This window comes from Canis aureus, chromosome 23 (assembly GCF_053574225.1).
Source record: "Canis aureus isolate CA01 chromosome 23, VMU_Caureus_v.1.0, whole genome shotgun sequence".
NCBI lineage: Eukaryota > Metazoa > Chordata > Mammalia > Carnivora > Canidae > Canis > Canis aureus.
In genome coordinates this window covers 30,684,616-30,697,846 of record NC_135633.1, presented here as the reverse complement: position 1 = coordinate 30,697,846, position 13,231 = coordinate 30,684,616, and the positions used below count along the sequence as shown (strand labels likewise).

The 13,231-nt window shown below is 38.7% G+C and overlaps 1 protein-coding gene across 2 annotated transcripts in view; it reads left to right on the top strand.

Moving 5' to 3' along the window:
- Window positions 1-13,231, top strand: part of INTS4 (integrator complex subunit 4) — a 111,239-nt gene that overhangs the window by 88,886 nt on the left and 9,122 nt on the right. For both annotated transcript variants that reach the window (XM_077867176.1, XM_077867177.1), the window contains exons 16-19: window positions 956-1,049; window positions 4,136-4,216; window positions 5,909-6,039; window positions 11,047-11,106. In XM_077867176.1, the coding sequence (XP_077723302.1) occupies window positions 956-1,049; window positions 4,136-4,216; window positions 5,909-6,039; window positions 11,047-11,106 (366 nt within the window). The remainder of the gene's footprint in view (window positions 1-955; window positions 1,050-4,135; window positions 4,217-5,908; window positions 6,040-11,046; window positions 11,107-13,231) is intronic.

Here is a 13,231-nt window from a genome sequence, read left to right as displayed (position 1 = left end):
GAAGTCCTTCAATTAGGACTAAGAAGGCCAACTTAGGTCACATAGCCAAGGAGATGACATATACAAATTGGCTTAGTTTGGTCGGAGTCTACCTGGAAATGGGTTTGAGGACACCTTTCCCTGAACAAAATCAAGGTTCAGTTAGGAAGAATGTAGAGAATGGCTAACTGGGTAGGGAGCTAACAAAATCTACTACAATATCTTAAAAAAATTTTTTTTCCTGATGATACAAAAAATACTTGTCTATAATATAAAACACTTGGAAAATAAAGCCCAATTGGGAGAAGGGGGTAAAAAGTACCTTCATACCTCTGTCCAGAAAACCACTTTGCTGTATTTTTCTCCTACATAGAGTTTTCACGTAGTTAAGGTCATATACTTTATTACCATTTTATATTTTAACATCTGTAGAGTGTTCCAGTATAAGAGTGGAATATTGTGGGGCATAAAGCATTTCATTTCTGTTCGATATTTCTCTTAGTATTATGTCTCAGCATAAAGCTACTGATCAAAATATTTGGCCATATGTATGACTTACAGCAGTACAGTTTTACTTTCCAAAAGAATTGTATCAGCCTAGGGATGCCTGGGTGGCTCAGTGGTTGGGCATCTGCCTTCGGCCCGGGGCATGATCCTGGAGTCCCGGGATCAAGTCCTGCATTGGGCTCCCTGTAGGGAGCCTGCTTCTCCCTCTGCCTGTGTCTCTGCCTCCTTCTCTCTCTGTCTCTCATGAATAAATAAATAAAATTTTCTTTAAAAAATTTGTATCAGCTTAAACTGCTATCAAAATGTGAGTGAACCAATTTCATTATAACCACTCCAGCCTTGGGTGCCATCATTTAAAAATTTATGACCAATTTACTAGGTATAAAGTGGTAAAATGCTTTTGATGTGATCTTTATGTGACTGTCATTCTCCCAATCCAATGTTGGGCTTGGGGTTTTCTTGACTCCAGGGATCTGCAAAGACTTGGAGAACTTCAGTCTGAACTAGCAGGAGTTGCTGACTTCTCGGCTACCTATCTTCGGTGTCAGCTTCTTCTCATCAAGGTTAGTTTGGATCCATTATGTTTGTGATTGTGATTATTATGTGCATAAAATACATAAGAAAGCACTTTAATGGATTTGGCAGTTCTTGAGGCTGTAAGTGTAAATATGTACAGTCTTATGCAGCTGCTTAGCAGTGGAAACATTATGTACTCTGCAGTGTAATTATATTAGTCTCTAATTAAAGAATTGTTAACTTGTGTGGGAATTTACATTTTTTAATTTGGGAGGTTTCATTTATCATTATATAATTAGAGCAGATTGGATAATCATTTTCTTTAGAATCCAAGATTTTTCATTTTTTTAAATAATTTGATTAGCAGAGAACTTTTATATTATTTTCTTAAAATGCCGATTTCACTTTGCCCAAATCTTACTAATTAAAGGTTGATTTCACTGTTCTTAAAATAGCCACCTTACTGACATTCCGTATTAGGTAGTCAGATTGTATATACACACACACACACACACACACACACACACACACACACACACACACACACAATTGGTAGCCAGGAAAGGAAGCTTTCAGTTAGCTTTCACCTTCTGCAGCAGAGGTCTGTTCTAAATTTAGGCTTAGGACTTAGGAGACCCCTTCTCACTTGATAAGCCTTTATCTTGGGTTTAGTTCCAAGCATTGTTAGTCTTTTTCTTTTCCCCCATCGTTAGTCTTTAAAGTGATTGTAAGGGGCACCTGGGTGGCTGGCTCAATGGTTGAGCCTTTGGCTCAGGTCATGATCCTGGGGTTCTGGGATCAAGTCCCTCATCAGGCTCCCTGCAGGGAGCCTGGTTCTCCCTCTGCCTATGTCTCTGCCTCTCTCTGTGTGTTTCTCATGAATGAATAAATAAAATCTTAAAAAAGAATAAAGTGATTTTGATATTTGACCAAAGCCAGAATAAATGGAGTCATTAGAAATTATTTCTTACTTAAGATGTGTGAGCTTAGGGTTTTGCAGGTATGTGTATATATGTGGAAGGAGGTGTGTACACTGAAGTGGGTTGGGATTTAGACAGCTCTTGTTTGGCAAGATAGATTCTTTCAAATGTATATATACCTGTGGAACTACCACCACAGTCAAGATACAGAACATTTTCATTATCCCAAAAAACTCTTCCGCGGTCTTTGCAGAGTTGTTTCGCCTTTCCAAGTTTCCATGAAACAGGGCTGATAATTCTACTTAGGTAAGGGTTGGTAACAAGCAGAGTGTGTGAGAGCCCTTTGCCTAGTATCTGATAAATAGTGAGTGCCATGTCAGTGTTGGTTCTTTTTTGGCTTGCTATCTTCTCCATAGGAATACAAGCAGGTCTTTAAAAAGAATCTACTTTTCTATAGTAGGAAAAGAAAAGAAATTATTCCTACAAAGAACACAGAACTATGTTGTTCATTCAGTGTCATGGAATGGCAGGGTAGGTAAGGGATAAAGACTTAGAACCAAAGGCAGGCAGGCAGGTAGGTATGGATTATAGGGTAAAAGCTAAGTAAATTTTGGCATATCTACTGACAGTATATTCTGTAGCCAGTAATGATCTTTATGAAGAATTATGCATCATGACAAAATATAGTATAATGTTATGTATTAAAAAAAAGCATACACAATTCTGCTTTTACAGTACAACTATATAAAAAGCATATATATAAGAAATGATTAGAAGTGAATTTTCAAAAACAACTACTCTGTGAAGGGTAGTATGATTTGGGTGCTTTAAAATTTTTTGTATGTATAGTTTAGACCAGCTACTTTCTACCTGGATAGTCACCAGGTTCATGTGACTGTTGAGTACTTGAAATGTTAGTTCAAATTGAGATGTACCATAAGGGCAGCCCGGGTGGCTCAGCGGTTTAGCGCGGCCTTCAGCCCAGGGCGTGATTCTGGAGACCCGGGATCGGGTCCCACTTGGGCTCCCCGCATGGAGCCTGCTTCTCCCTCTGCCTGTGTCTCTGCCTCTCTCTTTCTCTCTCTGTGTTTGTGTCTCTCATGAATAAATAAATAAAATCTAAAAAAAAAACTTTAAAAAAAAGAGATGTGCTATAAATGCAAAATACACGCGATTTCTGAGACTTAGTATGAAAAAAGAATATAAACTATTAACTTTAAAAAATACTAATCTAAAAAGAATACTGATTTTATAGTGGAATTATATCTTAAATATACTAGGTTAAGTAAACTACTTTCATAATTAATTTCACCTTTCAACTTTTAAAAATGTGGCTACTAGAAAATGTAAAATTATATGTAAGGTTTGTTTTACAATTTTTTTAAAAAAGATTTTATTAATGGAGTGGGGGTGTAGAAGCAGAGGGAGAAGCAGACTTCTCCTGAGCAGGGAGCCCAATGCAGGGCTTGATCCCAGAACCCTGAAATCATGACCTGAGCTGAAACCAAGAGTTGGACGCTTAACTGACTTAGCCACCCAGGAGCCCCTTGTGTTATATTTCCACTGGACATTGTTAGTCTAGGTTTTCTGTAAAGGTATTAGGCTATGTCTACAATTAAGAAGGACTGAAAATAAGGGACTACAGAAGAGATCAGAAATGGGGCCATACAGCTGAGAGGAGAGATATGAAAGGTATAATTGTGGCTCTTAGTGATAGTTTTGAACATAGAGAGATTGAGGGAGAGGGAGGAACCTACAAAAGCTCCTAGATTTCTAATGTGGATATGTCAATAAGGTGATGGGGCTCTTCAAAGGAGTGAACATGGGGCAAAATAAAAGAACCACAGTCAGGGAAGAAGGGTTTAGGCAGCCAAGGTAGCCTAGTGGCAGTAGGAACAAGAAGGGAGAGAGCCCTGGAAGCTCGCTTGCTTGCACATTTTGGTGAGACCTACATGGTTCCTGCCCTCTGCTTACAAGCACTGGTCTGATCTGAATATAGGGCCTTAGAACCAGGAATTCGATTGAATGAGGAGGAATTCAGACCTTTGGTTTCCTCTTTCTTTATAACAGGGCTTACTAGCTTAAAAGAATAAGATTGAGAGGAAGTCCTAATCCAGTAGATTTCCAAAGCAAAACAAACACAGAAGGTTCAAATGATATATGCCAATCTTGGTGACCTCTGTGTTCTTTTCTCTCCTGATTTGTCTATGTAGGCCTTGCAAGAAAAGTTATGGAATGTGGCTGCCCCATTATATTTGAAGCAGAGTGACTTGGCCTCCGCAGCAGCAAAACAGGTAAGCATATTGGGACCTTCTCAAATGGATCTCTGTCCAGAATTGTCTAAGTTGGAACCAGAGGCTTTCACGTGGTTCCACGCTTCTGCTGTGCCCTCCTCAGTTCCAGCCCATGACAGAAGTTAGTAATAGGAGAAGCAGCATAATTAGCCCACACAGCAGTCACTTTGGAGACGGGGATCTCGGTTCTAGTCTCAGGTTGACCTCTAATTTGTTGGGTGATAACTGAAGTTGCTTAACTTCCTGGATTTTTCCTTCTCTGTAAAATATGGCAACTTAACTGGATGATTTCTAAGTAGCTTTAGTGTTCTAAAATATTATCAGTTTGTATTTCAGATATACTAAAATCCAATCAATACGGTCATGAATCTTTCATCTGAAAATGTATCTGAACTCATTTTGAAGTTTTTATTTTTAGCCTGCACCATCTCTTGAATATTAAAATGTCCTTATGTACTCCTCAGTTCATTAAATAGCATTTAATTATATGTACCTTGAGTTTATTTCTTTCTAGCTTTGATCAGTTTCCCTTCATTCATAAGCATTGGGATTTGGTGAACTCTTCTGGGACCTGTCTTCCAGGTAGTGAGTCTATATATGACGCAGTGATTATGACCCAGTAGCAAGCTAATCACTGTTACATTATAGTTACTAAATGATTTCAAATCTATTTTAATTAACACAGTAGTCTCATTAGGAAGAATAAATATTAAGTCATTTTATAGATTAAATAGTTAAGGCCTAGCAAGGTTAAATTTATAGAGGTGTAGGTAGTAGAATTAGGAAATTCAGCCCAGATCTTCTGATACCCATTGTGTTTTCTTCCCATTTCTCTATTTAATCTCTCCTATGATCCAGACTTCCTTGAAGATCTGCTGTGTAGCTTATTGTAGGGGAGTAGAACCTAATGACTAGAGCCCCTGAATGGGAGGGATGGGACCAGAGAGTAGTAGCCTAGAAGAAAGAGGGCAAAGGAATTATCATTGCTGGGTGACAGATACTGTGCTAAACGCTTTCCATGCTCCATTTTATTCTTTAAATTTTATGACTTGGGGGCTATTTCTTCCCTCTTTACAGATAGGAAAACTGAGGCACTGTGTAATTAGTTAACTTATTTTTCTGCCAGTTGTCGGAGAGCCTGGAGTCCTTTCTCTGACCTCAAAACCCTCAGGAAGGGAGGCACAGAATGGCGAGAGAAGTGTCATTTGGATGGGAGTAGCTGATTTGGGTAGAATAGAGCAAGAACTTAATGCACTGGGTCATAGACATTGTTTTCTGCACTTGTTCTCTGTTCAAACTCCCTTCAGTAGACCAGGCACATAGAACAATTGCCTGGATGATTAATACATGGTTAATGGTTCCTGATGCCAAATTCTTGAGGACTTTTCCTAGGGTTGGGCTTCCATACAGTGTTTACTCATTTGTTCCCACAGCACAGTAGTTTTGGTTTAGGGCAATAAGCAGTGCTTTACAATTTTATTTCATAAGATACACTATGTTAATTTCTCTCAATACATATTAATCTCTCAGATTGTCCTGATTTCTCTCACCATAGGCACTTAAATAATCTCAGTTCAGTGTTAAAGCATAAGCATTAAAAAATAATTTAGTTCAGAATTTTCGCCTAGAATTCTGTGCTCCTCTCAAGACTGTTATGATATTTTTACTGATCATTAATTACCTTTCTTATAGATCATGGAAGAGACTTATAAAATGGAATTCATGTACAGTGGTGTGGAGAATAAACAGGTGGTGATTATACATCACATGAGGCTGCAGGCCAAAGCCTTGCAACTTATAGTAACAGCACGGACTACTCGAGGGTAAGATGTGTGGCCAGCCAAAAGGGTGGCACAGTCCTTTCAAAGACACTTACGGATACATTGAGAGATCTCACCACGGTTAATGAGAAGTGAAAAGATATTGGGAAAAATTTGCTAAGGGGCCAATTCTTCGTTTTTTCCAGATATTCCGGGTTCTATCTTTGGGTCAAACTAGGTCTCTGGAAAACCCCTCTACTGGCTCTCTGTAGCCTACAGCACAACATAGGACTTCATAAGCAACAAGGACATTCTTGTTGTCTGGATCTCTTTAAGAATTTAGCGCCAGGAGCCATTTTTTCTCTTCTTAAGGGACTCATAAGCTCTCCCAGGCATTAAACACAAAAGAAAAGATTGAATGTATTGTGTAGTGAGACTACCTTGTTCAAACCCATACCTCTCCACTTATTGGTTGTTAGATTTTGCATGATATTTTTTTAAGCTTCCCTGTGCCTTGTTTCCCTGTCTGTAAAAAGAGAATGATGACAGCATCTGTCTTACGGCATTTTTATGAAGAATAAATAGGATAATACATGGAGAAGCACTTAACATGGTACGTGGTACATAGTAAGAGCTCACTGTTAGACTTTCTAATAGAGTTGCTATATTTAGGGCAGCCCAGGTGGCGCAGCGGTTTAGCGCCGCCTGCAGCCCTGGGCGTGATCCTGGAGACCCAGGATCGAGTCCCACATCAGGCTCCCTGAATGGGGCCTGCTTCTCCCTCTGCCTGTGTCTCTGCCTCTCTCTCTCTCTCTCTGTCGCTCATGAATAAATAAATAAAATCTTTAAAAAAAAAGAATTGCCATATTTAATTGATTCTGAAATGCACAATTTAAATTTTAACTTGTCTGAAATAAGATATTTTGATGATGTGCCATACTTTGATTGAAAGCGGGGTTTTTTGTTTCTTGATGTTTCACAAAATAAAGGATGGTGGGATCATAGATCTGATACATTGTAGTAGCTCATTCCCAGGTGGAAGACACATCTGATACTCAGTCTACTGGTTATGTCAGTCTAAAAGTAGCATAGAGAAAGAAATGTATTTAAGTAAGCACTGAAAAATACCAGGTCAGAAAGAACATTCTGAATGTTATTTTATTTTTTCACTTATCTTGACAGTGATAAAATCAGGTAGTGATTTAATCTTACAGACAGCCATACATTCATTTAACAAATGTTTAATCCCTACTATTTGCCAGTCATAGCTGAGCAAAGATAGGTGCTAGTTTGGCATCTACACTTTTTTATTTAAAGATGATAGATTAAAAAAAAAAAAAGACGATAGATATATTCTTCAGAGTGTGTATGATTATTGTAAAAAAATGTAAATATTGCAGAGTAAGTGAAGGTTCTCTGGCAATCTACCCCTTCTAAAACAACTGTCAACAGACTCTTCCCAAGCTAGTTAAATACATATGGATTATAAATGTGTATGTATTAATATAAAATGGAATCGTACTATACTTTGTGCTCTGCTTCCTTTTCACTTCATCCAGCGATATTCTATGTTTCCACATCATTATACAAAGACTGTAATATATTTGATCTTTACTAGTACTGTAGTATTTTACACTTTCCATTTGTATGCACCCTTTCTTTCTTTCTTTCTTTCTTTTTTTCTTTCTTTCTTTCTTTCTTTCTTTCTTTCTTTCTTTCTTTCTTTCTTTCTTTCTTTCTTTCTTTCTTCCTTCCTTCCTTCCTTCCTTCCTTCCTTCCTTCCTTCCTTCCTTCCTTCCTTCCTTCCTTCCTTCCTTCCTTTTTTTTCTTTCTTGACTTTTGTTAGATTGGTGGTTTTCTTTGTTTCTTCCAGGGGTTTGAAAGTTCTGACCCTACTTCTAACCTTTTCAAAAGAGAGGCAGTAGAAGCTTAAGAGGGTTGTGGTTCCTGTTGCTTAGACTCAGATCTTGACTCCCACCATTTGCAAACTTAGTGACCTCAGACAGGTTACTTAATGCTTCTGTGCCTCAATTTGTTAACCACGAGTTAAACTGGGATAATACTAATATCTGCTTTGCCCTCACAGGATCATTGTAAGGATTACCAAATTATTATATGTAAAGCTCTTAAAATACTGCCTGACTCATTCAAGAAATACTTGATAAATGTTAGCTGACATTAGTATATAAATAGTATTTTTACTTATATTTTAAATACATTCAACTTATATTTATCAGTGTGAAAAGTTAAATAGACTTTATGGTTACTTCCAGCAAGATCCTATCAGATCAAGATGAAAGTTGTGTTTTTATTTGTCTCATACTGTTAAATAATTTGGAATTTAGTTTCAGCTTATTATGTTTTTATTATGTATCTCTTATTTTAAAAATCTTCTCTTAAAGTATGCATTAATCTTTTAGGTACTTTTTCAGAATTAGTTCCAAATTGCTCACCACTTTTTTTTTTTTTTTTGGTACCACAGTTGCTTTTTGAAATTCCTTGTTCTAATTCACTATTTGACTAGAACACGGTCTAGTTCCTGTAGTTCTTGTTTTTCTGAATAAGTATATGAGACCCTGCATGTCTGAAACTGCCTTTCTTTTGCTCTTATACATAATTGGAATTCTTTCAGAACTCTGTAAATCTTGCTGTGTTACTGTTTAGTATTTAATGTTACAGTTAGAATGTCTGATGTCTGTCTGGTTATCTTTCCTTTATAGGGAGCTTATTTTTCTTGGTTCAGAGCTACCAACTTTTTTTTTTTAAGAATTCAGAAATTCTACCAAGATATGTGTAGGTTTATGTTCCTTTTCAGTGTTTTCACTGACCTTCAATGGGACTCAGAAGTATAATTTCCACTCAGGGACCTTTTCCCCTCCATTGTTTCTCTAATCACTACTGCTTGCATCCACTCCAGTCTGTCATACTGGATGTTGTGTCTTCTGGATGTTTTCCTTATCTCTTATCTTTTTTTTTCATAATTTCAATTTCTTAGTTTTTCTACTCTTCTGCATAAATTCCTTAATATGCTCCTTTTAGGTTACTGCTTCAGTTTTCCTCACTTTTCATTGTACTATTCCTTTATTATTGAGTTGATTTCATTATTGCTGTTCATTTCCAAGTGTGCTTTCTTCTGTGTGCCCTTTCTGTAGCAGTTTCTCTTGATTTATCAGTGCAGTATCCTTTCACAACTCCTCTTTAATCTCACTGACATTATTTATTAGAATGTTTAAAGTTTTCTGTACTTTCTTGCCTTGACTTTATCTCATTGAGGTCTGCTTGGTCTCTGATTAACTTTATAATGTCTAGTAATTTCCCATTGTCTTTGCATACTTACAATTACAAGTCACCTGCAAGTCAGTGTTTGCCCAGTGGAGTTCACTTTTCTCCTGCTTTCCTTCTTCATGTCAAGAAAAAAGTGGATGTTCTTAATGGTAAAGACCTACTTCACATAGCATGTAGTTGAGGCTTTCTGCTCTGCTTGGGGCTTAAGAGAGGGTTCCCAAATCTTTATTTTGGAAGCTCTCCAAGATGACTCTATATAAGTAGGCCCCAAATTGATGCTGCTTGGCCGAATTGCTTTCCTTTCACCCTCTGCTTAGCTGGAGGTGTCCTTTCCAGCCCTCTCCTGGAGATCTTCAGTAGGTGAACCTCACTATCAAATTTCAGTTCCATTTCTGGTAGTTTATCAGAGTTAAGAAAGTTTCAAGTGCTACCTGTTTTTTAGGAAAAGAATTCAAATGTGTGTTGCTTGTAGAGTAAGTTTCCATTTGTCATTTCTCGTTTACTTGTTCATTCAGCAGATATTTATTGAATAACTGCTTGTGTCAGGAAATATATATCAGGATGATTAATACAAAATCCCTATTCTCATGGAGCTTACATTTCAGAAGAAAGACTAAACTAGGTTATTAAGAGCCTTAACACCAGTAGGGTGCCTAGGTGGCTCAGTTGGTTAAGCAACTGACTCTTGGTTTTGGCTCAGGTCATGATCTCATGGGTCATGGGATTGAGCCCAACGCAGGGCTCTGCACTCAGTGGGAAGTCTGCTTCAGGATTCTCTCCCTTTGCCCTTCCCTGCCACCCCCACCTCCACCGCCGCTTCCCTGCTCTTGGGCACTCTCTTTCAAATAAATAAATATTAAATCTTCAAAAAAAAACCTCATTTTTTCCCCATGTTTTTATATAAGGAAATAGTGTTTTTCTTCACTGGCACTTTATTCCTGTAATGAATAATACATTAATGAAAATAAATGAAAAGTTTTATTCAGAAATTACAAGAAATAAAGAGTCAAGTTAGTAAAGAAAGAACATTGTCTTTGGGCAGAATAGTAACAAAACCTTTTCCCCTTCTGCATGAGAATCTGACCTTTGGTTAATTTTTTAGTCTGTTCCTTAGAAACCTGGTAGCATTAGCTATATTACTAGGTAACGCTGCCATAGTAGAAATGATGACTGAGAAAATTGCATGTAGAACAGAAGGAACCATCAATGAACTGTAATTACCTGGTACAGATACCATAGCTTTGGCCTCCATTGAGTGCAATGATTCTTCTAACTGGAAGGTATGCCTATGGATTTGTTTCAAGAGATGTTAGCACCTGTGAAGCATGAGACTTCTAACCCAGGATGGTCTCCAAGCTCACCAGATGTAGAGGTTACCTCCTTGTACCTCAGCTGTCCACGGCAAGATCAGAGCTCCCAGAAAGCTCTGTGGACTGCTGACTGGACACCTTTGAGGACTTCCGCAAAGGAGGAGTATGATGCTGCATTGCCCACAAGCTGTGCTTCTGTCCTGTATCCTTACGTCAGTCTGATGTCAGGCGTGGCCTGTGACAGTCCTTGATTTTGAGCCTAACAGTCATTGCAGTGTTTGAATCAGGTCTGGGTACTGGCAGATATTTCACCCCCAGGTCCACTAGGAGTCTGCTCTTTTCTCTTAGAGATAATTTTGATAATGTACTCTCATTCTCCTTTTAGGTAGACTCAGGTTTCTGGGAATTTAGTCCTCAATTGGAAGACTACATAAACAAAGTATGTGTATTGTTTGTTTCTCTTTTCTTTCTACAGAGTTGACCCCTTATTTGGGATGTGTGAAAAATTTTTACAGGAAGTGGACTTTTTTCAGAGGTAAGTATTTCATTACCTTCTAGCTTATTAAACCTTGGTTATGTACAGAATAGCACGTACAGGGCAACAAGAGCAATCAAAGCCAGAACCCTTGGTTTAACCCATTCAGCCAACCTGTTATCTGTGGCAGTGTGCCCTAATTGTGTATTTTCTTTAGTGGCATATAAACTTCTTTAAACTGACCTAAAGGGGCAGCCCCGGTGGTGCAGCGGTTTAGTGCCGCCTGCAGCCCAGGGTGTGATCCTGGAGACCCTGGATCGAGTCCCACGTCGGGCTCTCTGCATGGAGCCTGCTTCTACCTCTGCCTGTGTCTCTGACTCTCATTCTCTCTCTGTGTCTCTATGAATAAATAAATAAAAAATCTTAAAAAAAAAAACCGACCTAAATGTACATGGTAATGTAAATGTAAATGGTATAGTGAAAACATCAGAAATCATTTGGATTCAGCATTCAGCTGAGCCACAAAAAGCGGCAAGTATTACATGGTGAAACTTAAGCTTTTTTGTTGAAAAATCTCAACTTGCATGTTCTTTTCACCACTGTTCTTAAATTTCCATATTTTTCTATAATCTATAAGAAATTGTTCCATAATTCTATAACTTTTATTCTGCAGTACAGCTCTGTTTTCTCAAAATTCTCTATAGAGTAAATTGGTTAAAGAAGTTGCACTAGATGAGTGGAAGGCTTGGCAAAAAAATGGTAGTTAGTGACCGACCATATATGGTGTGTACTGGCAATATAATACTAAGAGGAAGGCACTTATAGGATTTTATAGTCTAACATTTATTAAGTGTAATATTTCATTCTTCCATTCCTTATCTTTGCCCCGCCGAACTTTACCAGACCTGAAGTTTACATGACTCTGCACTTGTCAGTCTTCATCTGGGTGCTACAGCTTCCTGTAGGGCTGAGTTGCAACACCATGCTTCACCAATGAGAGCAACACCATGCTTCACCAATGAGAGCAAATGAGACATTCAGCTCGGCCCTTTAAGATCCTGGCTTCAGATCTCAACTGTGTTCATGTTTTACTTTTGGTTGTAGGTTCTTTAAGGTGGAGAGTCTGTTGTTGCACAGTTGGGTTGAGGAGACTTGGGAAGGAGATAGCTGTGGTATGCCAGAGTTCCACAATTGTTGTTTAAAGTTGGACATTCTTTTTTCATTCAGTCCCTGAGTCCTTGCACTGATAATCACCTCCTCAGTGAAATATTTTTTGACTGTCTCCTTCGACAAGGCAGAAGTACTGTGGAACCAGAGCTGGGAATGAGTTACTTAAATATTTAAAGCCTCATTGCAACATCATTTTCTCTGAATCTCAGTGTTCCCATCAATAAATACAAGCCTCAATGGGATGCCTGGGTAGCTCAGCAGTTGAGAGTCTGCTTTTGGCTCAGGGCGGGATTCTGGTCCCAAGATTGAGTCCCGTATCCGGCTCCCTGCGAGGAGCCTGCTTCTCCCTCTGTTTATGTCTCTGCCTCTCTCTCTCTCTCTCTCTTTCTCTGTCTCGTGAATAATAAATAAAAATATTTTTTTTTTCTTAAGAAAATCTTAAAAAAAAAAAGCCTCATTATGATAGGCATTTTCTTCTCTTTTGCTCACTGTTACGTTCCTGGTGCCTGTGATGGTACTTGGCACTTGCTAAGTCTTAAAGGCATATTTGTTAAATCAATGAATCTATAATATGAAAATAATAATTCCACCAATGCACAGGCTTTCTGGGAGGATTAAATAAGATCATATAAAACACAGGGGCTCCTGGGTGGCTCAGTCGATGAAGTGTCTGCCTTCAGCTTGAGTCATGGTCCCAGGGTCCTGAAATTAAGGCCCTTATCGGGCTCCCTGCTCTGCAGGGAGTCTGTTTCTCCCTCTCCCTGCCCCTTCCCTCGTTTGTGTGCGGTGCTTGTTTGCACTCTTTTGTTCTGTCTCTCTGTCAAATAAATAAAATCTTTAAAAACTAACTAAATAGGGATCTCTGGGTGGCGCAGCGGTTTAGCGCCTGCCTTTGGCCCAGGGCGTGATCCTGGAGACCCGGGATCAAATCCCACATTGGGCTCCCGGTGCATGGAGCCTGCTTCTCCCTCCGCCTGTGTCTCTGCCTCCCTCTCTCTCTCTCTCTCTCTGTGAC